The 24,544-nt window shown below is 31.0% G+C and overlaps 6 protein-coding genes and 1 non-coding gene across 7 annotated transcripts; 4 read left to right on the forward strand and 3 right to left on the reverse strand.

Moving 5' to 3' along the window:
* The first annotated feature begins 939 nt into the window (after nt 1–939).
* Tsp_00320 (putative WW domain protein) lies at nt 940–2,464 on the forward strand. Its single transcript, XM_003376067.1, has 5 exons — nt 940–997; nt 1,147–1,518; nt 1,595–1,653; nt 1,773–1,918; nt 2,302–2,464. Exons 1-5 carry the CDS (start codon nt 940–942, stop codon nt 2,462–2,464), a joined length of 798 nt encoding a protein of 265 aa, XP_003376115.1.
* An 872-nt stretch (nt 2,465–3,336) lies between these two features.
* Nucleotides 3,337–5,345, forward strand: Tsp_00319 (hypothetical protein). Its single transcript, XM_003376068.1, has 5 exons — nt 3,337–3,549; nt 3,644–4,028; nt 4,121–4,285; nt 4,351–4,495; nt 5,201–5,345. The coding sequence occupies exons 1-5, from the start codon at nt 3,337–3,339 to the stop codon at nt 5,343–5,345; spliced, it is 1,053 nt and encodes a 350-aa protein (XP_003376116.1).
* A 347-nt stretch (nt 5,346–5,692) lies between these two features.
* Tsp_00318 (THO complex subunit 6-like protein) lies at nt 5,693–7,305 on the reverse strand. Its single transcript, XM_003376069.1, has 7 exons — nt 7,260–7,305; nt 6,867–7,051; nt 6,645–6,819; nt 6,486–6,595; nt 6,242–6,355; nt 5,849–5,977; nt 5,693–5,800 (listed from the first exon to the last, which is right to left on the reverse strand). Exons 1-7 carry the CDS (start codon nt 7,303–7,305, stop codon nt 5,693–5,695), a joined length of 867 nt encoding a protein of 288 aa, XP_003376117.1.
* A 739-nt stretch (nt 7,306–8,044) lies between these two features.
* Tsp_00317 lies at nt 8,045–8,117 on the reverse strand. Its single transcript has one exon. It is a non-coding gene; the product is annotated as a tRNA-Ala (tRNA).
* A 1,393-nt stretch (nt 8,118–9,510) lies between these two features.
* Tsp_00316 (conserved hypothetical protein) lies at nt 9,511–12,081 on the forward strand. Its single transcript, XM_003376070.1, has 6 exons — nt 9,511–9,723; nt 10,198–10,300; nt 10,772–10,910; nt 11,077–11,513; nt 11,660–11,824; nt 11,921–12,081. The coding sequence occupies exons 1-6, from the start codon at nt 9,511–9,513 to the stop codon at nt 12,079–12,081; spliced, it is 1,218 nt and encodes a 405-aa protein (XP_003376118.1).
* Nucleotides 12,082–13,059: 978 nt separating this feature from the next.
* On the forward strand, nt 13,060–19,359 carry Tsp_00315 (bestrophin-1). The gene is made up of 13 exons (XM_003376071.1): nt 13,060–13,183; nt 13,938–14,012; nt 14,236–14,310; nt 14,527–15,047; nt 15,113–15,207; nt 15,267–15,396; nt 15,634–15,741; nt 16,232–16,345; nt 16,469–16,548; nt 17,433–17,765; nt 18,329–18,495; nt 18,710–18,873; nt 19,102–19,359. The coding sequence occupies exons 1-13, from the start codon at nt 13,060–13,062 to the stop codon at nt 19,357–19,359; spliced, it is 2,244 nt and encodes a 747-aa protein (XP_003376119.1).
* A 1,064-nt stretch (nt 19,360–20,423) lies between these two features.
* On the reverse strand, nt 20,424–23,130 carry Tsp_00314 (cyclin-dependent kinase G-2). The gene is made up of 7 exons (XM_003376072.1): nt 23,079–23,130; nt 22,092–22,201; nt 21,410–21,478; nt 21,068–21,186; nt 20,964–21,009; nt 20,618–20,767; nt 20,424–20,543 (listed from the first exon to the last, which is right to left on the reverse strand). Exons 1-7 carry the CDS (start codon nt 23,128–23,130, stop codon nt 20,424–20,426), a joined length of 666 nt encoding a protein of 221 aa, XP_003376120.1.
* Nucleotides 23,131–24,544: the final 1,414 nt, after the last annotated feature.

The raw sequence follows: 24,544 nt of genomic DNA on the forward strand, positions 1-24,544 counted from the left end.
TCTTTTGGTAAAATTCATTTCATTAATATCTACGCGTTTGGAAAACAATTTTCAAGCAAGATACTGTCCAAAAAAATTATATAAGAATAATAAAATTTTATGACATTTGCGTCACTGTCATTAAGCTGATCCAAAAAATTAGGTAACAGTTGAACAGTGAAATAAAACGTTCTGGTTTAGCTAGTTTTTTCAGCTTTAAACGTTTGTTTTTTTGAATTGAAAAAAAACTGTACAAAATTCGAAATATTATGAAAAATTTTAAATATAAAATGATGAAAAATAAATTCATATGTTACATAAATATTTATAAACAACTTTTTCAATTCATCCTACAAAGTTGTAAAATTAAGTAAAACGGCAACGGATGTCGGATTTTTCTGTGCGATAAATGAAAAAAGTAATTAATTGCATTAACAATATTACTATTATCTGCACATTGGATATTATCTTCTTCCTTTAATAATTTATTTTATAAGAAACAATTTTGTCAACATTAATACTTGATTTTCCAAATGAGACTGTCATTCTGTTCGTTTGTCATCAACAAGCGTAATTTAATAAATAAATAAAATGTTACATATTTATTTTTCATTTCGAAGTTACCAAAAACATAAATTTCTGTTTCAATAGCCACCGATTGAATAGGAAATTTAATTCAGTAAGTTTTAGCTTTTTGCAATGCACAATGGAAAATTTATTTAAGAATCACCTGAGAAAAGCGTTCATATTATTCTTCTATATCTCATCGGTAAATGATTTTAAAATTTCAGTAATCATTGTATAAATTTAATTTATTTATTATTTAAATTTTTTGTAATTTTATTGCAGTGGCAAACGGCTTTTCATATTTATGCTTTTTAATGAACTGAAAATGAAATTTGCAGAACAGTGATTAATTTTTAACTTCGAAATGAATGTACTTTTTATGTTTCAGATATTATGCCACTTCCTCCAGTTCTGCTTGCCCGTTTGAAAAAGCGTGGTATAATCAAGAGTGGTGAGTATCCATTGAATTTGTAAATGCAAATACATAAAATTTAAAGAATTTGATAGTGAGCGTTTTTAATTGAATTGTTAAATAAATATGTTTTCAATTGTCAAGTTTTTGTTTTAAAGTATAAAATTTGATTTTTTTGATAAAATTAGAAAAAGCAGCAGAAGAAGAAGAAGTTATTGCCGAAAGTTATGATGATCCAGTCAGCGTGGGAGAAGAGCCACGTAGGAGTTATGTCGGTGCTCCAGGATGTCCGAACAAATGGAATCCGTATCATTTGTGCACTGAATTTTGTTTTTCACACTGGGGCGATGGCATTCCTGAAAGCAGGGTCGATCCGGAATATTTGGAAATTCGGCGTAAAATGTTGAGTGAATTTCCACTGCCTCAAAATTGGGAAGAAGATTACGATCCAGGCACTGGTCGTTATTATTATTGGAATACGGTCACTGAAGAAGTTTGTTGGTTTTCTCCACTGCATCCTGCAGCTCAGATTTCTCAACCAGCTTGCGTTTTGGCTAGAGGTTTTATCATTATTAACCATGTTGGGAATTTTTCTTTATTTTTTAATTTGTTTAGTTTACTTTGCAAAATTATCAGCTGAAAAGCAAATAAAAGAAAAAGAAATGCAGTCACATCATGAAACTAATGAAGCGGTTGTAAGTTGTATTATAACATAGAAAATTGTGATATTTCATGTGAATTCATTCACTTTATTGATTTGTGTTTCATTTTACGCATGATGCGAGAAGCATTTAGTGTTGTTATTTTATTTCAGGAAAGTGATGATGCACGAAAAAGCAAAAGTAAGATTTTATTTACTTTGGAATACATTCATGATGTTGTTTTATTAATTAAAGGAAAAAAATTATCGACATCTGATCTCGATCCAATGGATCCTGCATCTTACTCTGAAGTTCCACGGTATGTTATAAGTGAACGAAAGATGATTTTATTTTTTTACAAATAAATAACATTCATTTAGTAGTTTATTTTTTTACGTTGGAATCTAGTTTATGTAACTTTTGTTGATGTGCCCGAATGATGGTTTGTAAATTACATGTGCTCTGATTTTTTTTAGCTCCTTAGGCATTTTATCATCCAATTGTTAGGTGTTAAATTTTGGAGGTTTTTCTTTTTGATTTTACTTTTTACAAACTGATTATTAAGCATTTATTTGTTTGTATTAATGTTAGAAATTATTGGTTATATAAAATATGTAAATAAATTTGTAAAATACAGTATATCGTCGATTCATTTATTATTTCCACGCTGATGAAGGATGTTTTAATTATATTTTATTCCAGTGGTAAATGGTCATCTGGTCTTGATGTCGGTGGTGTTGCGAAAACAGGCGTCGATCCAACGGCCAGCGGTCCGTTATTCCAACAACGTCCTTATCCTGCTCCAGGCGCCATTCTACGTCAGAATGAAGGGATGCATCAGAAACGTCAAAAAGAGAAATTTTAAATACATCGTAAAAACCAACAACAACCACTGCTACTACTGTCTGCGAATTTTGCCCAATTTGTTTGAAATTTGACCCCATGAAAAGTGCGAAATTGTTTTAATTGCTTGTAATAAAAGCTTTTTGTTTGCATGATTTTAATTTGTCATTTGATAATTTAAAATGAACAGGTTTGTCAATTTATATTGGATAATTAGTTTGAAAAGTCGGTTACGGAACACTCCAGTTCATTTCATCTTTGTTCGAAATATTGTCTTAAGATAGTAATTATTTTTTTCTTCAAAAATTCCCACAAAATGCAGTTTAAACATGGGTGAGTCCATTCAATCCATCCTGTATCAGCACCTTTTATTACTGTTAATTTTTTGAAGATTAAAAAAAATTGTGGATATTATTTCAAAAAATTGTTGTTTACTTGTCTTTTTCTTTTCATTGCTTTAGATACTTCATTTTTCTTATTAATGTTTTTTGTTACTGTGAAACAAATCTTGGATGCCAGAATTCGTCTTTTCGTTTGTCGAGAAGAAATAACCGAGGTTTGAAGTATGTGAGAAAAGCTGAAACTTTAGAAAGTGTAAGAAATTTTTATTAATCGGAAATGTTTTAAATAAAAATTGATTTTTAAATGTCAACTGTGATTACTTGTTGTCTACATTAAAAAAATTATTTTGGTGAATGGAAAGAAATTTTTGAAGGTCTAGCTCCCATCTACCATTGTACATGCTTTGATTATGCATGATTTGTCCATTAACAGTTGAATAGGAATGTGTAATGCGTGTGTATATATAAATATTTATTTGTTTATTTTTAAAAAGAAGCTTCTAAGATACTTTTCTAATGTTTCATATAACTCAAGTGTCCTTGTGCCAAAGATATGCATGGCTTGAAATGCAGGCAATATGACAGTCGTTATTTGGCTGCTAACATTGAAGAGGCGATGTTGGAATTTCCTGATCTGACCATGCTCGACATTCAATCAAGTTGGGAATCTGAAGAGAGAAATGAAGCTGAAGAATCAGTAAAGTTTTGCATTTGTTTTATTTTATACATTATATTACAATTCAACGTTATTTGTATCTTCAATAATGTACAATAATATTATACTGGTAGGATTGGTTTTTTTTGTTTAATAATTGAAATTATTACAAATTTATCATTTTTATGTAAATGATCAATTTTAGAATGAACGTCCCAGGGGTAGACTGATTAATTTGAAGAGAAAAGGGCTGTGTCAAACTGAAGAGTGCATGTATTGTTCTCAGCTGCTTGCAAGTCGCCTCAGGGAAGTTGGAATGTTGGATAATTCACAGTTGCATTCAATATTGCAAGAATTTGGTCAGACAGATTTTGACAATATTTCCGCTTCGAACAAAGTCAATATCAAACTTTGTAGACGTTTCCGATTTTCACAAATTACCGAACGTGTTAAGAGTTTACAAGAAAAAATGAAATATTGGACTTCGGTCGTTTATAATTACACGCATGCGCTTTTTGAGGATTTCAACAGATTTGATAAAAGGCGTGGTGTTCGCCGTGGACGAAGTACAACAAACAAAGATGAATTAGGTGTGGACCAGATTTGGCGTTTGAATACTTTTTTTTGTGAAATTTACATTTTGATTACTATCTACTGCAGGTTTTTAATTCACTTGTTTTAGGTGTGAAGTACAAAATTGAATGCTTGAAACGTGGAGAAGTGATGGAAGGTACTGAATGGCTTGGATTGTGCAATATTTGCTGGGTGTGGAGAAAACTGCCAAGTGAATATTTTCCTCGTTTTGTTAACGAAGTAATCTGCGACACTGACACGAAATGCTTGTCAGGTAAATTAATCCATCTATAGTAATTTGTATTAAAATTTTCAAATTTCATTTCTCGCATTTGGCAGGCTGGGGCACGTGCAAGCAGCGCAGAAGAAGTTTGGAAATTTTGAAAAATATTGGCACTGAAGAGAAACCTCAGTGGAAGCCTCTTAAATTCAATGCTGCTACTTTTTGTGACTGTTTTGTTCGTAAAGGAACAATGCTGCATCAGTTAGTCATTTCATGAAACGTACATTATTAATTATTTCTATTTTGTACAAAATACGCAGATTATTTGAATAATATTTGATAATAATAATAAGAAGAACAAGAATCAGTAGATGATGTTCCCTTTTTTTTGAATGCGGAAGATTTTTTTTTTGTTTCATTCTATTATACTGGTTTATTTATAATGCACAAAAGACACATTTTTTTATCGCTTTCAGTGCTTCAGAAATTAAAATGAATTCAAAAGTTATTTGATTTTCGCAGAGTTCTTTTACTATTGTTAATTTACGTATCTGAAAGTATTGTTCAATTCTAAAATAATAGTAAAGCAATAATGATTTTCCCACTTGTACAGTATTACTTGTTGACATTTCTACAAATACAACTTGACAGTTCTTAAAGATTACTGTATTGAAAATTGAAATATCATTAATAAATGTAATAATATAACATATAAATTACAAATGATGCAGTAACCGGTGACAGTTTTCATTTGTGCAGTAAAATTACAACAGTTAATGTAACAAATTTTTCACTGTTTACTTTTTTGCCTGCGTGTGTTTTTCTAAAATGTTAAAATAAAAACTGCCAACAAACAGTAAATTATCAACCTGGGTTCGATGACCATGCAAAGAAGTGACAATGTTGGAATTTTCTTACGTATTTACTAAACCCAATAAAAATATTCAAATTCCTTATTTATCCCAGACATTATAGAGCATTCCGCAGTGCGCATTTTGCGCACTCCCCAAAAGGGAATTCATGCAATGATGATTTGTTTCCTTATCATTCGCGGTTTCCACCTGAATGCGCTCATGTGGGTGAAAATCTTCCTTGGATGTCTGAGCAATGATTCCCTTTACAGTTATGAATTAATTGTTTAGTAAATTTCAGTGTGTTAACTTCTGTTTCAAAGAAATTCCAGTTTTTATTAAAGAGTTATCATGTTATATTTTTCGTCATAGCAAAAAAATAAGGTAATGAAATGAATTTCTCAGCCATTTCTATGGTCATTTACGTTTAAACCAGACAATAATTTTTTTACTTTAGTGTGTTTTGTGAAATGTAACTAGAATTCGTGCGCCAATGAAACAAAGTAGCCAACATAAAAAATTAAAATTTCTGGGTTTGTAATACATATAAGGTTCATCGTTCGTTTACATTCTTTTTCTCATTATCAAAGTTCCTTTCATTTAAACTTTAACATATTTCCATATTTCCAAAATCTAATACATCTAATGAAAATGATCGATAACCTAAATCTTGGAAAACATCCACAGCGCTACTTGAACCACAACATGCGAATACCTGAAGATGGATATAATAGAAAATTGTAATACAACAAAATATAATTACGTTATATTCATCTGAATTAGTGTTCCTCCTGACGTCATATACAGAATGAGACGTAGTAGCCAAATTAGAAACATGATCACCGCAATGATTCCAACGTGATAAATGACCGTGTGAACCGCCAGTAATTATCTAAATTATAGAAAAAAAAGCTTTTTTATTAATGTTACTAATTTTCGAAACAAAAATTTTAATTTATTAAAATACAATGTAAAATTCTACTATTCTGAAAACAAAAGAATTCTGTTAATTGCGTTCAATAAACTTTTCAAATTATCAAAAATTAACCAATACATTAAACTCTTTCGGATATTTATTCAAAGATTAACATTATAAAATGGCATTCATCACATTTTGAACTTTTGACATAAACATTCCTGGTAAAAAAAGTCATACCGCGTCATTATCCATTAGCGCACAATACCAAGTCACGTCTTTCATAGGCATTGCTTTGAGTAAATCGCAAGAACCAACGTACCAAATACCTAAATGAACTCCACCGCCACAAAGCTAAAAAATGATTTAAAATATCACAGGAGTGCAAAGATTAGTACAAAATTTAAGATGCAAATTTTACACTTAAAAAATGATCATTCTTCATGTAGCAGAAAAATGACTCTGAATAAAACAATCCACTTACAAGTGTATCATTATCAACTGCTAAACAGCCAATCCATTTCCCAAATGAACGATTACAGGCTGGTGACTTATATGGCTGTAACGTCTTATTCAAACCTTTAGTTCTAAGATCTATAAAAGCTTTTCAAAATAATAAAATCACAATAAAGTTCATACATACCATAAAAATTAACATTGCCGTCTTCTCCGGCGGAAACAATTACATTCGAATTCATTTGCAAAAGACAATAAACATCTTCACTATGTTCCTTATACTGATGAACAATATCTTTAGTTTCAATATCATAACAATAAACAAAACTGTCACTTCCAGCAGCATACAAACGATTAGCTTGCTAAAAAAAATATAACTAAAACAAATAAAACAAACAACAACACTTACAAAAGAATCGAAACAAAGAACATTCACTTCAGCATTGTTCATTGAATTGGAAGACTTCTTTAAGCGAATTTCATTTATTATACCGTTATTCAAATCGTCCCATTTGTACAATTGAACTGTTCCATCAGAAGAGCCACTAAGAAGGCAAATTTTTTTTAACATCAATGTAACAGCATTTTGAAATTCTCTACATACCAAACTAATAAATTGTCTTTAGATGCCAAAGCATAAACAAAACCCACAGTTGCTAAAACAAATGCACATCACTAAATGGATGCAACTCGCTATTTTTCATTTTAAAAATTAACTTGTGTTGAAGTATCCGAAATGAATAGTTATAAGAATATAGATAATAATAAATATTACAACAACAATATATTTCTGATAACAAACCTTTAAAGTCAACACTCAAACATGTCTCATAAGTTTCTGAATCCATTGTTTTGGCCAAACTAAAAAATAATACAATTTTCAAATCAATAACATCCAGAAATATACAAAAGGAATATACTCAAATATTCTAACATAACCACTGCGGTCAGCAACAGCAAGTAACTTTCCATCTGGAGAATAGCAAATTGAATAAAGTACAGCATACCATGATTCAAAACTTTTATTATCATTCATTTTTTGTAAAAATAACAATGAAAAAATTATTCCAAAATACACAATAATAAGAAAGGTATTTTTTCAAATGCAATATACAGTAAGAATAAAAACTTGATAATCATTATTATGCTGTAAAAGTATTTTTTTAATTAAGAAAATTATAAAATTATTTTATTTTTACATAAAAAATTAATATATATGAAATATTTATATTATAGTGTGTGGTATTACCTTATTTTATTTTTTAATGATTTCTGCTAAAGCATTAAGTCAACGTATACATAAAACCGTTTTCATTTAATAGCTAGTAAGTCATATTTGAAATTATCCAAAAATAGGATGATTGTCACGATCAAATACAGCTAAAAATCAGATATAATTTCATTCACTGGTGCAATATTTATTTTAACTAAAAACGTCGAACCTTCAAACGAGATAATGATTATTTACTGCTTTTTAAACAAACGGAGATAAAGCAGACATGCATTTAGACACACTATAGGTAGTTGACTTTCTTAATTAAAGTAAATGATTTTGGAAAAAAAAGGTTAATGCAAGTGAAAAAGCATTGGACCGCCGGGGTATCGATCCCCGTGCCTCTCGCATGCAAAGCGAGCGCTCTACCAATTGAGCTAGCGGCCCTGATTCATTATTTCCTACATATTATTTATAAACATTCTGTAAAATATTTAAATAACAGAAAACATTTCATTGAATAATATTATTATACAGAAAATAATCTTAACGTTTTCTCCTAAGTGAAACATATGGAAATATTGTCCGTGTTGAAATGTTTATTCTGATGCGTCTATTTATAATAGGTAAGAATAATTTTCTGAAATTGTGATACAGTGCCGTTATTCTGAGCAGTAGTAATATTTTTATATGAAACATTTTTAAACCTGTTTGGTGAATATTTTGACATTTTCATTATTATCATCTTCGATAAAGCATCCGTTTGATAGGAAGAACAATACGAAAAATAATTGGCAATGAGAAAAGTAGTTACCAGAGGGAATAAACTGCTCATCATTTAACTGGAGATAACAATATGCAGATTTGTTGTTTTCAGTGACCAGTGATTAATGATTTTCAGAATGTGTTATGGCTAAGAAAATGGCAAATTTTCCAATTGATTTACTTTGAATTCCATGCAACTGCTCTACGTCATAGTTGCCTGTCCAAAATTTAGACATTGACAAAGTGAAAAATTGTTTCAAAGATAAAAATATGCTTTTGCATCCGAGTGCGTGTATCTTTGTGTGTTTTAATAAATTTTAAAAATTTATTACTTTTGAAAAAATAATCATCTATTTATCATATTTTTATTTTGCATAAATTTTAAATTTATAATAGTGCAATAAGAATGCAACAAAGCTTTCAAAATAGAAATGGTAAATTGATTGCCAATATCAATTTTCAATCGAATGACATACTGTCAATAATAATTTTGTGATTAGTTGATTAAAGAAAAAATTAACTTGATTTGCATTAACTGTACAAAAAAAGTGAGTGGGTTTTGCGTAAGTTTACAAAATAAACAACAGTAGAAACGGATAAAATTGAAATTAAAAAAGAAATCACCTTATTAAAAAAATGTTTTTTTTTTAATTAATTTTGGAAAATTTTGATGAGATGAAATTTTTGGACATGCTTTCATGGTGATTGTCGACATGCCGTCGTCGGTCTGGTATTTTTGCACAACGCCGCTGATGAAACGTTGATGGAAATACAAACCGGTTGCACCCAATTTACCGCAGCTAAACTTGAAAACATACTTCTTCATCAACTGAATCATTGCTGGGAAAATTTTTCCAAGCATCGACTACGCTGCCGCTGAGAACAAGCAGTCTTGAATAATTGGAATCAATTTTGACCATCGATTTTGTATGTGGCTTCTTTTCAAGTAACTGTTCTATTTTGTTTCACTTCACTTGGAAAAAAAGAAAATTTATAATCACAAATTATTATTATTATTATTATTATTGTTTGTATGAATTTGAATTTTGAATTTCAAACCCCATTAAGCGCTACAATGCCAGTTGAACAATTGTTTAGCATTATCACATTGATTGCAACCGGCGACGACGATCTTCTTTGCCGAGCTGAGTGCGATACCAGAATTGTTCCTGCATTTGCTTTTACTGCACAGCAAATTCCACTAACTTCGTCTATTCTCCAAACTTATGCAAATCCTCCTGTCCGCAGCCCACCAATCTCAACCATACAAAACGCACAACAAGATACAGTAAGTGAAAAAATGTCTTTTTCCTTTTTAAGTTTCTAAGTTGTAAGAATTCACATTTTTTTTATTTTATATCTTGCAACAATAAAAATTCATTGTAATTATACTTGAAATTGTGAATTATGAAATAGACCTCCAAGAATAAGCATTGAAAAGTGCAGCTGAACTGCAATTCATTGATCGAGATAATATTTGAAAGAGTTTTTACATTTTCAAATTCAATTTCATTGCATTTTTACAATTGAAAGATTTCTAAAATTTCTTTCACAGAATATTTTATTACATTTGCATAATTTCAGGTTGTTTTTGTTTGAATAAAAAAAGTGAATAAGAATTCAACCGAAAATGGTACTGTATTAGGGCAGCCAGATTTTAAACCATTAATGATACGTTCAATAATTGTGATATCAAATCAAAATCAGATTTCACATTTGTTACTGAAATAATGAAATGTTCAATGTGAAAAATGTATTACAGTTTAATCTTGAAATGAAAATGCCAATGAAATACATTTTCTTTTGTTGTATTCATATGAATGAAGAAACTTTTCAAATGTTCTTGAAATGCATCAACTTCAAAAGTACACAAATGTAAAAGAAAAAAACAAAATATAATGATGCATTTCATTGATTGATACTTTTTGATCATTTTTGTAAAATTAATTGCAACTGATTTTTTTACGACAGGAGAAAACTAGTTTTCACATGATGAAAGAATTTTACTTTTTACCCAAATAGAGCTGTATAATTTGACAAGTTTTTTAAATTCAATTCAATTGACATGCATGTAAAGCAATTTGTATTTTTTGTTTACATTAAAGTATTTGGTTATCGTCAACATCAAATTGAAATTATACTTGATTTTCTTCAGTGAAATGTGTAAAAAATTCAATGATGAAAATTAATTTTATGATGGAATAATTTTCAAAATTATATTTTTATTAACAATTTATATGATAAAAATATACTGTTGTTCTTATTACATGTTTAGTGTCCGTGTGCCAAACAGGTGAACGAGAAAAAATGCAGCAGCTATGATTCTCGTTATTTAGCTGTCGATTTGGAAGAGGCGATCATTGAATTTCCAGATTTGATGATGATGCAAGTTCCAGCAAAGTGGAGTCTTACCGGTGGAGAAGAAGAAATGCCTTATCCACCTGCACCTCCCTATCCAGTAGAGAAATGTTTAACGTACTTTAGGGTCGTAATATTTTAATTTCCACAACATTAAACAGTGATAAATAGTTGATAAATAAAAATGAGATTAAGTGAAAAATTTTCCGTTTAATATTTCGAAAGGTGGAATTGAATTTTTTTGAGAATTCAAGTACAAAATTTAGACCGTTTCAAAATTCAGAGCAACGGGAATGGTAATGCCCAAATCATTTGAACATCCGACTCACAAGTCGCAACTGACCGTCACAACTTCCAGTTACAGTAGATGTCGTGACACTGAATGCCAGTTTTGTTCCTTCATGCTCACCCAACGACTCCGGGAAATGGGACTACTGAGCGAGCAACAGTACAACGAAATACGCAAAAGTCTCGGCTTCATCAACGGAGCCGCTTTTCCAAATGTTGCTGAAAAAATTACATGCAAACGATTCCGATTTTCAGCTATACAAGATCGTTTGAAAAATTTAGCCAGGAAAGCTAACAACACCGAAACTGTTCTCAACTCGACCATGGCTCAAGCTTTGCAGTCGGTTTCCCATTTAGGCTTGGAAGAATGGAACAGAACTGAAAGCACCAATTCCAGAAGATTTCGACGTGAAATTTCAGAAGTTGAAATAGGTAGATGCATGCATATTTGTTTATTTATTTATTTATTTATATTGCACATTCACATTATTCAAAACCACATTCGTACAATGAAATGTAAAAAACAAATATTATATTTTCTTCATTATATTCATTCAGGTTGCTGCTAATATTTCTAGGAAAACGTTACAGGATTGATTGCATAAAACGTGGAGAACCGGTAGATGGATCGGAATGGCTTGGTCTTTGCAATGTTTGTTGGGTTTGGAGGAAATTGCCTGAAAACTATTTTCCACGATACGTCAACGAATTGGTTTGCGATAACGACACCAAATGTTTGTCAGGTACTATTTCAATTAAAAAAAAATTTTTTTTTATTTTCATACTTTATAAATTACCAATTTTTTTAAAGCCATTTTAAAATTTTATCAGTATTTTAGGCTGGGGAACGTGTAAACAACGTCATCGAAATTTAGAAATAATGAAAAATATGGGAACTGCGGAAGAGCCTCAGTGGAGACCCATCACTCTCAATGCAGCGAGCTTTTGCGATTGTTTTGTGCGTTATGGCACAGTAATGCATTCTTTTATTGCCGCTTAGTGTAACATTTTTGTAATAAACAAATACATGTGTCAAAATCATTGTTTACAATTTAAAAAGCATTCAGCAAAAACTGAATTCAAGGAAATTATTGTCACGTAAAATATTTATTACAGCTTTACCTTCATTCATTCATGTAAATGTCTCAAGATATTTTTCTGATGAAAAAGGGAAGAAGCAGGGCAACTATAGTGAACTTTTTAATTTTTTCAAAACATTTTTAATAATTTTTAATTTGTATATTTTTTGAATCCCTGAAAATGCAACAGTTAAGTGCACAATGACAACAATAAAGTCAACGATTTGTTTGGTATCGTTTTTAGTGCTTACAAAACTGAAAATATCAGAACTTACAGTTTTACTGTATTAAAATTTATAAAATCCCCAAAGCTGATCGTATTATTTTATTAATTAAATTAAATTATTTTTAGAAATGTATCATTTTTTATCATAGCATGTGATTAGTTATCAATTACCGGCAATATTTGACAGTTAACCTGAATTATTGTTTAGACGGTATGAATTTTTTGTATGTTCCCAGAATGAAATATTTTAGCATATGGAAGTGAAAATATTAATAAAGAATAATAATATTCCATTATTTTTAAGCGAAACTTACAAAATACAATTTTTAAAACATACATAAATGAAATGCATGCGTAAAATAGTTTACAGTGATTTCTTCGAATTCTACTTGTGAGATTTAATTTTGCAAAAATGTATTATAATCAAAGTTTTCTGAATATTTCTACTTATTTTATATTTATAATGCAATGTTAAATGCATAAGTCTTTCTTTTTCTTAAATGTTACCGTATGCCATCAAGTGTAACAACAAACATTCTTTTCGTGTTGACGTGACTTTTTATAACAGCGTTTTAATAATGAAATATATTTTATATATTTTATAACTTTTTAACTGGTGCTCTAATATTTTGTTGTGGTTATTGTTTTTGAGTTTTTAATTAGGCGTCGGAAAATGTTTGGCGATCCTTCAGACGATGAAAGCGAAAGTAATGAAGATCAATTGCAGCGCATATGGGATTGTTATCCTAATCAAGAGCGAGGAAATGTTGCATCTTCAGAAAACGTTTCGTTTACAGGTAGGCTAAATTTATATTTTTTATTTGTTGGATGACATTGCTTGCGTGTCGCGTTTTTGTACTTACAAGTAACGAACTTTCCACATTGTTTAACCATATTTGTAAATTATTTTTGATCCACGAGCTTTGCATTATGCATTATATTATTATTTATTAATTATTATTATATGCTTATTATTTATTCTGCTGTATTTTTTAGATGAAGATGTTCATAAATTGATCCCCATCAGTTATTGCTATGATTAAGCGAAACTTTTTGTATTTAAAAGTTACTTTATAGTACAATTTAAATGATTTATGTTTCATGTATAATACTTTCAGTTTTTTGTATTCTTGAAGCTATATTATTATAAAACAATTTTAATGACCTACAGACGTCTTTTAGTCTTTATTATTTGCGCAGTTGTATTATTGTATTTTTAAATGTAATTGAATCTTTATTTGAATTTTTTTGTTATTTTATGTCATTTTATCATAAAATGTAATTTGCGTTTAATTTTTTAAAGGTTACTTCAACAGACTTGCTTATCTTTAATGTAGCTGTCACGTGACTTTTTGTTATGTTGCACTGTTTTGTAATTCGTCAGTTTTTGTTTTGTTTTAGATTTTGCATTGATTTTTATTTTCATATTAAATTTATTTTAATTTATAAAGAATTGCATTATGATAAAAAAAGTTAAACAAAAAACAATGCATCATATAAATATGTGTCAAAAGGGAACTTTTGTCAGGTTTATTTATTTTTGTTTTTTAGGATCGGAAATGTCATTTTTTTCTGAAAGCTTATGGTCTTCTGACGACAATGGCGAAAATGGTGACATGGATAGTGGTATGTTTTATTGTTAAAATGTTTTTAATTTTTAACTTTGTTTAATGCCTTGCACTGTAGAAGATTACAGATATGTATGGTTTATTTTCATGATTTTGCTAAGGTCAGTTTGCACCAGATAAGTCTTTATTTTTAGCTAAGTTGTTTTTTTTTGTTTGCATGAAGATGCAAAATGTTTGTTGTTTTATATTCTTTTGAGAATTAAAAAAATTTTCAATTTCAGACATATCATTTTCTTTGTGGGATGATCCGCTTGAACTTGAAGCACGTATGCCGCGTGACGAATCAGAAACCTCAGGTAAATCACATATATGAATATATTTTATAAATAGATATTTCGATATGTTTGCACGTATGGCAATATAATAATATAGATAAGAAGTTGAGAATGAAATAGCATTTTTGATGACAGTTATTATTATATATTTATGAGTTTTATTGATTGTCCATTGCAATTAGATAATTTTAGAGTGAAATTAGCGTTTGGTTTATTGTTTTTAAAAATTTGTTTCAGAACAAGAAATTGTGCAGTGGGAATATCCGCGTAGCAATTGGAACGTTTGGCGTGCTTGGAAAGAGCGTCAAAATGGGCTGAAGGCGAATATGTCTAGCGATTGGTTTGGTTATAAAGCGATGGGTAGCTTGCATTTTGTTCGACGTTTGACTGCAATGAAAACTTTGGAAGCTCACGATGGTTGTGTCAATTGTTTGAACTTTCACCCGGCAGGCAGATTGTTGATCAGCGGCTCCGACGATTGTCGGCTAATTTTGTGGGATTGGGCATTGGGAAAGCCTTTGGTTACCGTTCCCAGTGGTCATACGCACAACATTTTTCAGGTTTTGATCTATTGCTTTTCGACTTCAAAGATTACTGTTTTCAAATTTCTGTTACAGGCGAAATTTACGTCTGTCCTCGACGACGGCGGTATAGTTACATCTGCTTATGATGGACAAGTACGTTACTTGAAAGTTTCACCGGATGGTTCTGTCAATGTTTCCAAACAGTTGGTTCTTCACGAAGAAGCAGCGCACAGTGTTAGCATTATTTCACATCTTTCTTGTCCATTTATTTATTGTATGAGTCGATATTTACTTTACAGATTAGCATGGTATCTCATAATCCGAACGTAATCTTGTCGTGCGGTTCTGATGGGTATGTGTTCGAGATTGATTTACGAGAAGACGAACCGAAGAGGTAATATTCGAGAATGCATTATGTGTAATGAATATTTTTCGCAGTTTGTTAATTTTCAGATTGTTCTGCTCTTCTGATGTTAACGGAATCTCTTATCCGTTGTATTCGATTGCGGCGCATCCGCGAAAGCCTGAAGAGTTTGCCATCGCCGGATTGAGCAATTATGTGCTGTTTTTCGATCGTCGCAAAGTTGCGCAATCGCCTTGTGCAGAAAGACGATATCGTCAAGAGGTTTTTTTTATATTTTCTTTTAAATTATTACAGTATATGTTTCAAATTGGTCGGATAAATTCTAGTCCGAACTGGAATCTGACAACATTGTTACAAGTATAGTGTACAGTCACGATGGCTTGGGTAAAATAGTGGAAAAAAATTTTCAATACACTGAAATGACTTTTTCTGCATTGTTGTTTTTTGCATTTGCAGAACTGTTGGCTTCATACAGCGGTTTGTCGGCTCACCTGTTCGACACTTCTCATTCCGATTATGCTTCACCGATCAAAAGTTATTTCGGATATCGCAATTTTCAAACAGGTTAGATTGTATAATTGAATTATTGTGTATTGTTGAGTTGTTAATTTGTATTTTTTTTTCTTTTTCAAGTGAAGGGAATCAATTTTTATGGACCATCGTCAGAATTTATCATGAGCGGATCAGATTGTGGTCATATATTTTTCTGGGATAAAAACAGTGAGAAGTTGGTGAACATTTTGCTTGGCGAAGAGAGGGGTGTGGTATGTGTTGTTGGGAAGAATGAAGTTGAAATCGGTTGCTCAAATTTTCAGTTCATTTATTCTTTTGATACAGGTGAATGCATTGGTAGCGCATCCCCACTGTTCGGTCGTGGCAACGTCTGGTCTTGAGTCCGTTGTGAAATTGTGGGCGCCAATCGGAGGCAAAGGGAACTTGAACCCCGCATATGTGCAAAGAGTATGGAAATTTTTGAAAAGATATTCATTCAGTTTATTCAGTTGATCTCTGACTGTTCTGCTTCTATGCTTTGCAATTCTTTTCTTCCTTCTAGGTACTGCGTTCGAATGCAAGATATCGTTATCGACGGAATATTATGTTCACCGCTCGGGGACAAATTCCATCTGCAACTGGGGCTACAGCGGAAAGAGTTGTCCGTTTTCGCCCTGTTAGAGTTTATTGTTCTTTTTATTCAAATGACTTTATTTTTAAATTTTTTGATATTCATATATTTTCACTTATTTGATTGATTGATTTGAAAGAAATTATTATTAAATTTGTTCTGTTGTAGCCGGCCGTCATGAGGGAAGCTGACATTGAATCTCCCGAATGGAGGCAGAACGGTGACTTTCCACCAGAATGTCACATGTCGTGAGCGATGAAACAACGAACAACTATCAATGAAAATAACGTTTGCAGTGCATTTCTTATTCATATTTATTATTATTATTATTATTATTATTATTATTTACAAAGAATTCGTTATTTTAATACTGTTTCTTAATTTATTGCATATTATTGCTGCTGCTGTCTATTTATGTGGAATATTGTTTAATAATTTTTTCCATTATTTATTTATTTATTTATTCATAGTGGAACCTTTTTATAGACTCATGATATTTATTTATTCATGGAAATAAAGTTGTTTTTTGGCTGTAAGGTTTGTTTTGTGAATATAAGCAAAGTCGAGTGATGGGGAATATATGTATGTTGGTCTCCGTTGTTCAGAAAAAATGTCGTTGTAAAATAAATAATGAAAAATAGAATCGTCGAAATATGTAAAAATTTTATTTGATCACAGCAAATTGCTTTTGCAATTTTTCATGTTGTATATTGTTTTTTTTTATTATTTTTGAATGTGATAAACAAGCAATTGGATATGGGGAAGCGTTGCTTACTGTCAGGAAGAGAGAAAAGGTTGTTATGTATATTGAAAGAAAATTATATATATCTATTTGTATATGTAAATGTGTGCATTTGTATGCGCTTGCTTTGTTGAATGAATAAACAAAACGGATCGGATGAAAAGCGCAGCTAGCTGGCTAGATAGCTGCATGTTCATGCTTAGCTGGCGATATTGCACATGTTTAGCTCGATCCGGTTGTGAACCGCTCGCTGCTTGCCGTCGTTGTCGGTTGCTTTTGCGTCGATTGTCCACTACAAGTGGGCAAGCAAGCAGGCAGACAAGCAGGCAGTTGCAACTTTTCTGTCGATATTATGTCAGGCATAGTGTAGAAATAAATATTCGTCTTCAGAAATAGCAACCACGAAAAAATGACCATTTCCTATACGAATGCTTGTTCGACGGTCAGTTTGGGCAATTTTTTGCGACTGCTCTTCCGGTGGAAGGGTAGCGTTTACAAAATTATATACAAGCAGGCGTTGATTTTTGTGGTCGTTTATTATTCAATAAATTTACTCTACTGGCAAATGTTGAACAATGAGCAGAAAATTATGTTTGAAAAAGTGGCTTTCTACTTTTCCGAAGCGAATCTCAGCTTGCCGTTGACTTTTCTGATGGGATTTTTTGTCAGCCAAGTCGCCAACAGGTGGATTTCGAATTTCAAAGAAATTGTATGGATCGACAGGTATGAAATGCAAATTTTAATTCAATTTCTTTATCTAAAATATGCATTTCTTCTTCTCTACAACTGGTGTAACAGATGAAATGAATAATATCGAACAGATTTGTTGTTTCATACTGTCTATTTATTTATTTATAGCTATTAACAAACAATTGATATATATCTTTTTTTCTTTCAACAAATTTTCTTATTGATGGATAAGAAAATGTTTTCCATATAATTTCCACTTTCAATTGCAATAATTGACAATTATTAGCGTTTGTTCGACACTGGAAGACGTCGTTGCTTTGAAGTGTAAATATTTTCTCGTCACTCGTGGCGTACAAAATTGTTGACTCTGCTGCTTAAGCGAACGTTGAAAATTGAAAATTTCAATCTTATTACTCCCAATGCCGAAACATAATGAAAATTGTGAATTTCATTTTTCAGCGATTGGAGAGAAAAAAAATACTTAATTTTCAATTCACATATCACACACACACACACACACATACATACGTGCATACATTATGCGTATATTTGTGAAGAGTATTTGAAAAAGAAAATAGCATTAATGATAATTTCAGCTGCATGATACGCATCGCGTCGTTTGTCGAAGGAAACGATGAACGCGGCCGGCTACTCAGGAGAACGTTGGCTCGTTATGTAAATTTATCCTGCATCATCGTCCTTCGAGACATCAGCACGGCGGTGAAGAAACGCTTTCCAACTTTAGACCACTTGGTGAAAACAGGTAACAGTCCATTTCTAATGCTGACAAACCGGCTTTTGATCCATTCACATACACACACACACACAATTGTCGAAGTAAATATTTCAAATTATTTATATTTATTCTCCATTGTTTAACATTTATTTTTCCCATTATTAAAATTCAAATGTAGAATAAGTAGGAAGAAATTGTCAAATTTGCATATAAAATTCTATGAAAAACATTATATGAACAGGAATTATAACTGAAGAAGAATCACACGAATATATCATATCTTGCAAACAGCATCCGGATGTTTATCTGTTTTGGTTGCCAATTGAGTGGGCGATCAATTTGGTGGCAAAAGCGAGAAAAGAAAACCGCATTCTGTGCGACTTGAACATGTCAAGAATTATACGAGTAAAATTGCAAACAAAACAATTATAATAACCACCACATGGTGGTTGTTTCAATTTTTAATAATTTTGTAAAGCATCATTTCCAACAGGAACTTTTGAAAATTCGTGAATCGTTGACAAAATTAACATATTACAGTTGGATAAGCTTACCGTTGGTTTATACTCAGGTCAGGTGGAAGAAAAAAAAGATTTTTTTCAAAAAAAAATAAACAAGATATTCAATTGATAGGTGGTCACTATTGCGACGGAATCTTATTTTCTGACCAACGTCATCGCCCGACAATATACTCAAAATCAAAACAACACCAGCTTGGAAACTGTATTTCCGGCAACGTTGTTTTTGGAATTTCTTTTTTACGTTGGTTGGCTGAAAGTGGCCGAAGTGTTGATTGTACCGTACGGCGAAGATGACGACGATTTCGAGTTGGCAGTTCAAATCTTCTTTATTTTCTTTTATGCAACTTTTACAGTATACTTCATTACTTGATTATTCTTTTCTTTTTTTTCAAGAGTCAACTATATAATAAAGCGCAATTTGCAAGTGTCCTATTTGATGGTGGATGATTTCCACGATCAAACCCCTTCTTTGACAAGAGACAAACACTGGACAGAGCAGATCACCACAATTCCAGATACTGTAGCGTCGATGGGCTTGAAACGCAATCCGTTTGTACCTTCCACGGCCGATTTGAAGTAACACTGTTCATTGAGTTTGAACTTTTTGAAATTTAAAATATTATTATTTTTTCCTTCTCCATTTTTCAGAGTGCCGGAACGTTTGCAATCGGTTGTTCAAAAACCAAGCACTTTTGTTTCTCCGGAACGTCTGCCGAGCTTTGCGAGCATAGTGAAAAAAATTAGCCGTACCATATCAGGGACGGAAAATTGAAAATCACAACATCTACCACACGTGAAGAATTCAAAAGAGCTTTAAAATAATTTTTATGTACATTCTTCTACTTTTTAAAAAAATTATATTACCTATTCATTAAACTCTATTTAATAACAGCTGTTGTGAAGAAGAAAATTATTTTACATTTTAGCAAACGACTGATTGGAAGCGACCGTTATGAAATAATAATAATAATTTCCTTGATCAAAATATTTAATGTGGTATTGGTATTTTCTCTCTTATGCGGCTTCAATTTTTAAAACTCTCTCGAATGAAATTCATGAGCAATATTATTTCATCTTCAATAAAATTTTGTACGACTTTAATCAGCGCACTGCTTATGTACGAATGAAGAACTGAGATAAAATCTCTCCATTCGAATATGCTCAGCCATAACTATCACTTGATATTATATATACAATTTCTTTTTTTTATTGGATCACTTTTGAATAGAATTTATTTTCAAGCACAACTGAACAAATTGGAATAAATTTCTTTTGCTTTGCTTTCCATTTCAACTTTATCTATTTATTTTGATCAATTATGAAATTGATGATAGCAATAATAATTTTCAAAGACGCAACCGCTTGCCGCCTGTTGTAACATCTGAAAAACAAAAAACCTCCGTCAAAGCTTATATTTTTTGTACACATTTTCAACTAGCACAAACTTTCGCAGTGTCGTTTCTTTCCAGTCAGTAGAGGCTGCTGCAACAATTGCGCAATTTCAACATTAGCGCATGGATAAGGCTTTTTCGAAAAGTAATCTGATTGAAGAGCCTTGAAAAATTCAATATTTTAAATCGAACGATTAAATATGCAAATTTCAAAGTCAATCATTCTGTTTCACTAACTTGTTCACTGTCGTAACGTTTCAATGGATCGTACTTTAACAATGATGACAATAACATCAATAAATCGTTGTCTGCTGTGGTAAAAATTTGCTGCAGTGGAATGCCGGGACTTGGATTCATGCTGACAAAATCCGGCAAATTTCTCATGTGCTGAAAATGAATTGAATAAAACAAAATTGAATAATATGAATAATAAATAACATGCCTCCCAATCTTCGTCGGTTGGAGTGCCAAGCACGTCTGCAATTTTTCGCAATTGATCCAAATCTGATTCACCGGGAAACAGAGGAGTCCGAAGAAGCATTTCGGCAAAAATGCAACCCACTGCCCACATGTCCACACCTACCCCGTAATATTTTGCACCGAATAAAAGTTCTGGACAACGATACCACCTGGAATTGGAATAACGTTCGAAAACGCAACCCCATACCCCAATACCCCACCCTTCACCTTGTGACTACTTGACTTGTATAAATACGGTTCGGTGATCCAAAAGGCCTGGCTAATCCAAAATCGGCCAACTTGACAATACCTTCATCATTTACCAGTAAATTACTTGGTTTTAAATCCTAAAATATCAATCAAAGCATTATTATTTGTCAAATTCAATCGAAATCTGTCTTTCCAACCCGGTGTAATATCCAATTCGCATGCAAATATTGAACACCTTTCAAAGTTTGGATCATCACGTTCTTCACGTGATAGGGCAATAATAGAACATTCGTATCTTTAATGATGCGCTGTAATGAAATATATGTAATAGATATCTTTGGAAATGTAGACAAAAATTACTTCTAGATCAGTAGCCATGTAATCAAAAACTAATGATATACTTGAATGATGACCAAAAATATCGAGCAGCTAAAATACTTCGACAAATGTATAATTTAAAATATGAAACTGATTCATCATTACGGGGACAATATTAGGATGTGAAAGTTCTGTCAAAAGTTTAATTTCTCGAAGCGCAGTTCTGTTGATACCATCTTTGGCTTCTCCCCTTGAACCAACTTTAATCTAAAATGTGACAACATGAAAATATCGAATAAACGTTCATAATAATTATATAAAACCTTTTTAATAGCAACAATTTTGTTTTCGGCCAAATCTTTCGCTTTGTAAACGTTGGCAAACTGCAAAATAACCAATCAGTGTAAGTAATTATTCAAAAAACGGTTAAATCTCAGACAAATAACTAAAACAAATACTTTTTGAGTATATTTATAAAATCGTACTTAAAATTACAAAGTAAGCAATTTAAAATATTATAATTTCACTTTGACCAGCCAACATTATATACAACATATTTATGAAATTACATGAGCTAAAAGAAATATTTATTTTATGATAAAAATAAAATAATAAAGACCGCCTAAATATAAAACATCAATGATCTAATAACTGGTTGATGTTGCATAGAATTAACTTTGAAAAATAACTCATAAAATTATACAGAAGCATTATTAACACATACTTGCCCTTCTCCAAGATGCTGAATTTTTTCATATCTCTTTTTCTTTTCCATTAATAAAAACAAAGCAAAACTATCGCAAATAATATAAAACACACTTCTCAAAAAATAGCCTAAAACATAGCTAACATTGAAATCATTGCAATCATGAAATGATTTATTTTAATAATTAGAACGGTTGTTCATTAATAAAATTTTATATTAAAAGATTAGATTCTCTCTCTAAAATTTATTATATATATGTATTACAGTCGAACTTGGTTAAGTGCACAAAATTTTGCTCTAACATCATTCCCTGCAGTTAATTATACGGTAAAATAATTGATAAATGCATCATTTTGCTGACCTCCACGACATTTATTATTCGCAATAGGCAGTCCTTAAGTGCACAGTAGGCGTGTTCCCGGCCGCTTTAGGTTTATCATCCATAGCAACTATTGATACTCAGCAAAGTTTATTGTTCTCAATATGACAATAAGCTTGCGTATCACAGACAACGTGAACTAGCCGAAAGTCAAAACAACTACTGCTTTCCCAGGAAGTAACTCAAAAGGAAGCTGACCCAGATCTGGTCATATTTTCACGAAAATAGCATAAATCAGACAAACCTAGACCGAACTGAAGATCAGATAGCAACGCTGGTACTAAAAAATATAATTCAAACCTACCTTTCTGACAATTTTATTTGGAATAAATGGACATTTTTTCACATCAAACCTATTTGTAAATGTGAAGTTATTTCCCCTTTCAATTACTCTCCATAATTCCCAACTTTGGATAAGTGCGCAACTTGCATAAGTGTATGGAAATTTTTGCCAAATTCCATGCGCACTTAACCAAGTTCAATTGCATTTGCAAGCATCATTAAAGTGAATAAATTACTGAGTTTACAGTATGTTGACTTGCAAGCATTATAGTACCATGAAATGAAAAAATTTTTTATTCTAGTTTGTTTACTAGTAAAAATCAATTTATTTCAAAATTTAAAACGTATTAAGTTTAATGTTGTTTTTTCCATATTTCCCTTCCCTTGTTGAATCATTTTTTACTCTGCAATATTCTTAAAATTTCAAATTTTGGTTTATATTAGTTGTAGTTAAAAATTAGTTCAAAATAATTTTTTCAGCAATAAGATGTTTGTAACATGCGTAAATTTTAAAGTTATTATTGAAAAGACATTTTATATTATTAAATAACACATGTAATTAATAAAAGAAAATATGATAAAAATCTGATAAGAAGCTAAGCTCAGTTCGAAAATATCAGAAATCATAAACAAAACTGCAATAGTAATAATAATAGCAATATCTACAATAGTTTAGAAATATTATATATGACAGTTCAATTAATCTTTTCATTAAATTACACTTTTATCTATTCCATTGATATCTATCTGTCTGCTTCTGCTATTTACAATATTAGCTGAAGTAGTATTAGAGCTTATTAAGCTTAAATAAAACGGTTGACAAAAGAAATACCTGCGTCATATATAATTAAATTGCAGTTCCAGGGCATGACTGTCAGACTTACTTTTGATTGGTAAAGCCTAGGATTAACTGTTCATGCATTAGAAAACAAAGACAGACAAAGAACACATCTGCTCCATTTCTGTCTATAACCTTGACCGAAGGAATTTGCTAATTGTTATCAAGTAAAAAGAATAAAGCTTATTGCACTGTTCATAGTGAGTTGGACTCATTTATAAATTCGCCAACTGCAACGCCAATGGCTTATTAAAAATATGATTATTAACAAGAAGATTTTCGTACTATAGCTAAAAGTATAGCGGCCTTTTCAGCAAAGGTCATTTATTGAAAATAATTAGCATTTATTAAAAATAATTGGCTTTGAAGAAAGTGTCTCTCCACAATAAAACTGAAGCATGCAATTCCAAAATAAGATAAAAATTTTGTTGTTTATTTTCGCGAATTATGCGAATTTTACAGGAAAGCACATTTATCAAAAAAATTATACTGAAAGCTAATCAAGTTCATCACTTAATACTTATAGCCATTTGAGATAAATCTTGTAAACAAATTCCAGATTAATTCAGAAAAGTTCATAAATTTGCATAAATCTATTTTAAATATTTATTATGATTAAATGATAGCTATGCAAATATCTAACAATTCGAGCCCATTAAAAGATTAGAATCGGTAGCTTTAAAGAAAATATTGGTATTTTTGTTAGTCAAAACATTCGTCGACCATTTTTCATTTTGCATGCATTATACTATTTTCTGGCATATATAAAATAATAAAAAAACAATATTTGCACTAGAGTGAAGTAAATTCATCTGCATTGTTGATTATTGTTCTTCTTCAGATGAAGATTACATAACTTAAAGATGATATGCAAAAAATACTATTTATATTATAAGTATTTATTATTAAAATTCTTATTTAAATTGAAATTTTATCTCAATCTTATAAAAACATAACACTTAATGTATTTTG

The sequence above is a fragment of the Trichinella spiralis genome, assembly GCF_000181795.1.
Source record: "Trichinella spiralis strain ISS 195 chromosome Unknown Scfld4, whole genome shotgun sequence".
In the NCBI taxonomy this organism is placed as follows: Eukaryota; Metazoa; Nematoda; class Enoplea; order Trichinellida; family Trichinellidae; genus Trichinella; species Trichinella spiralis.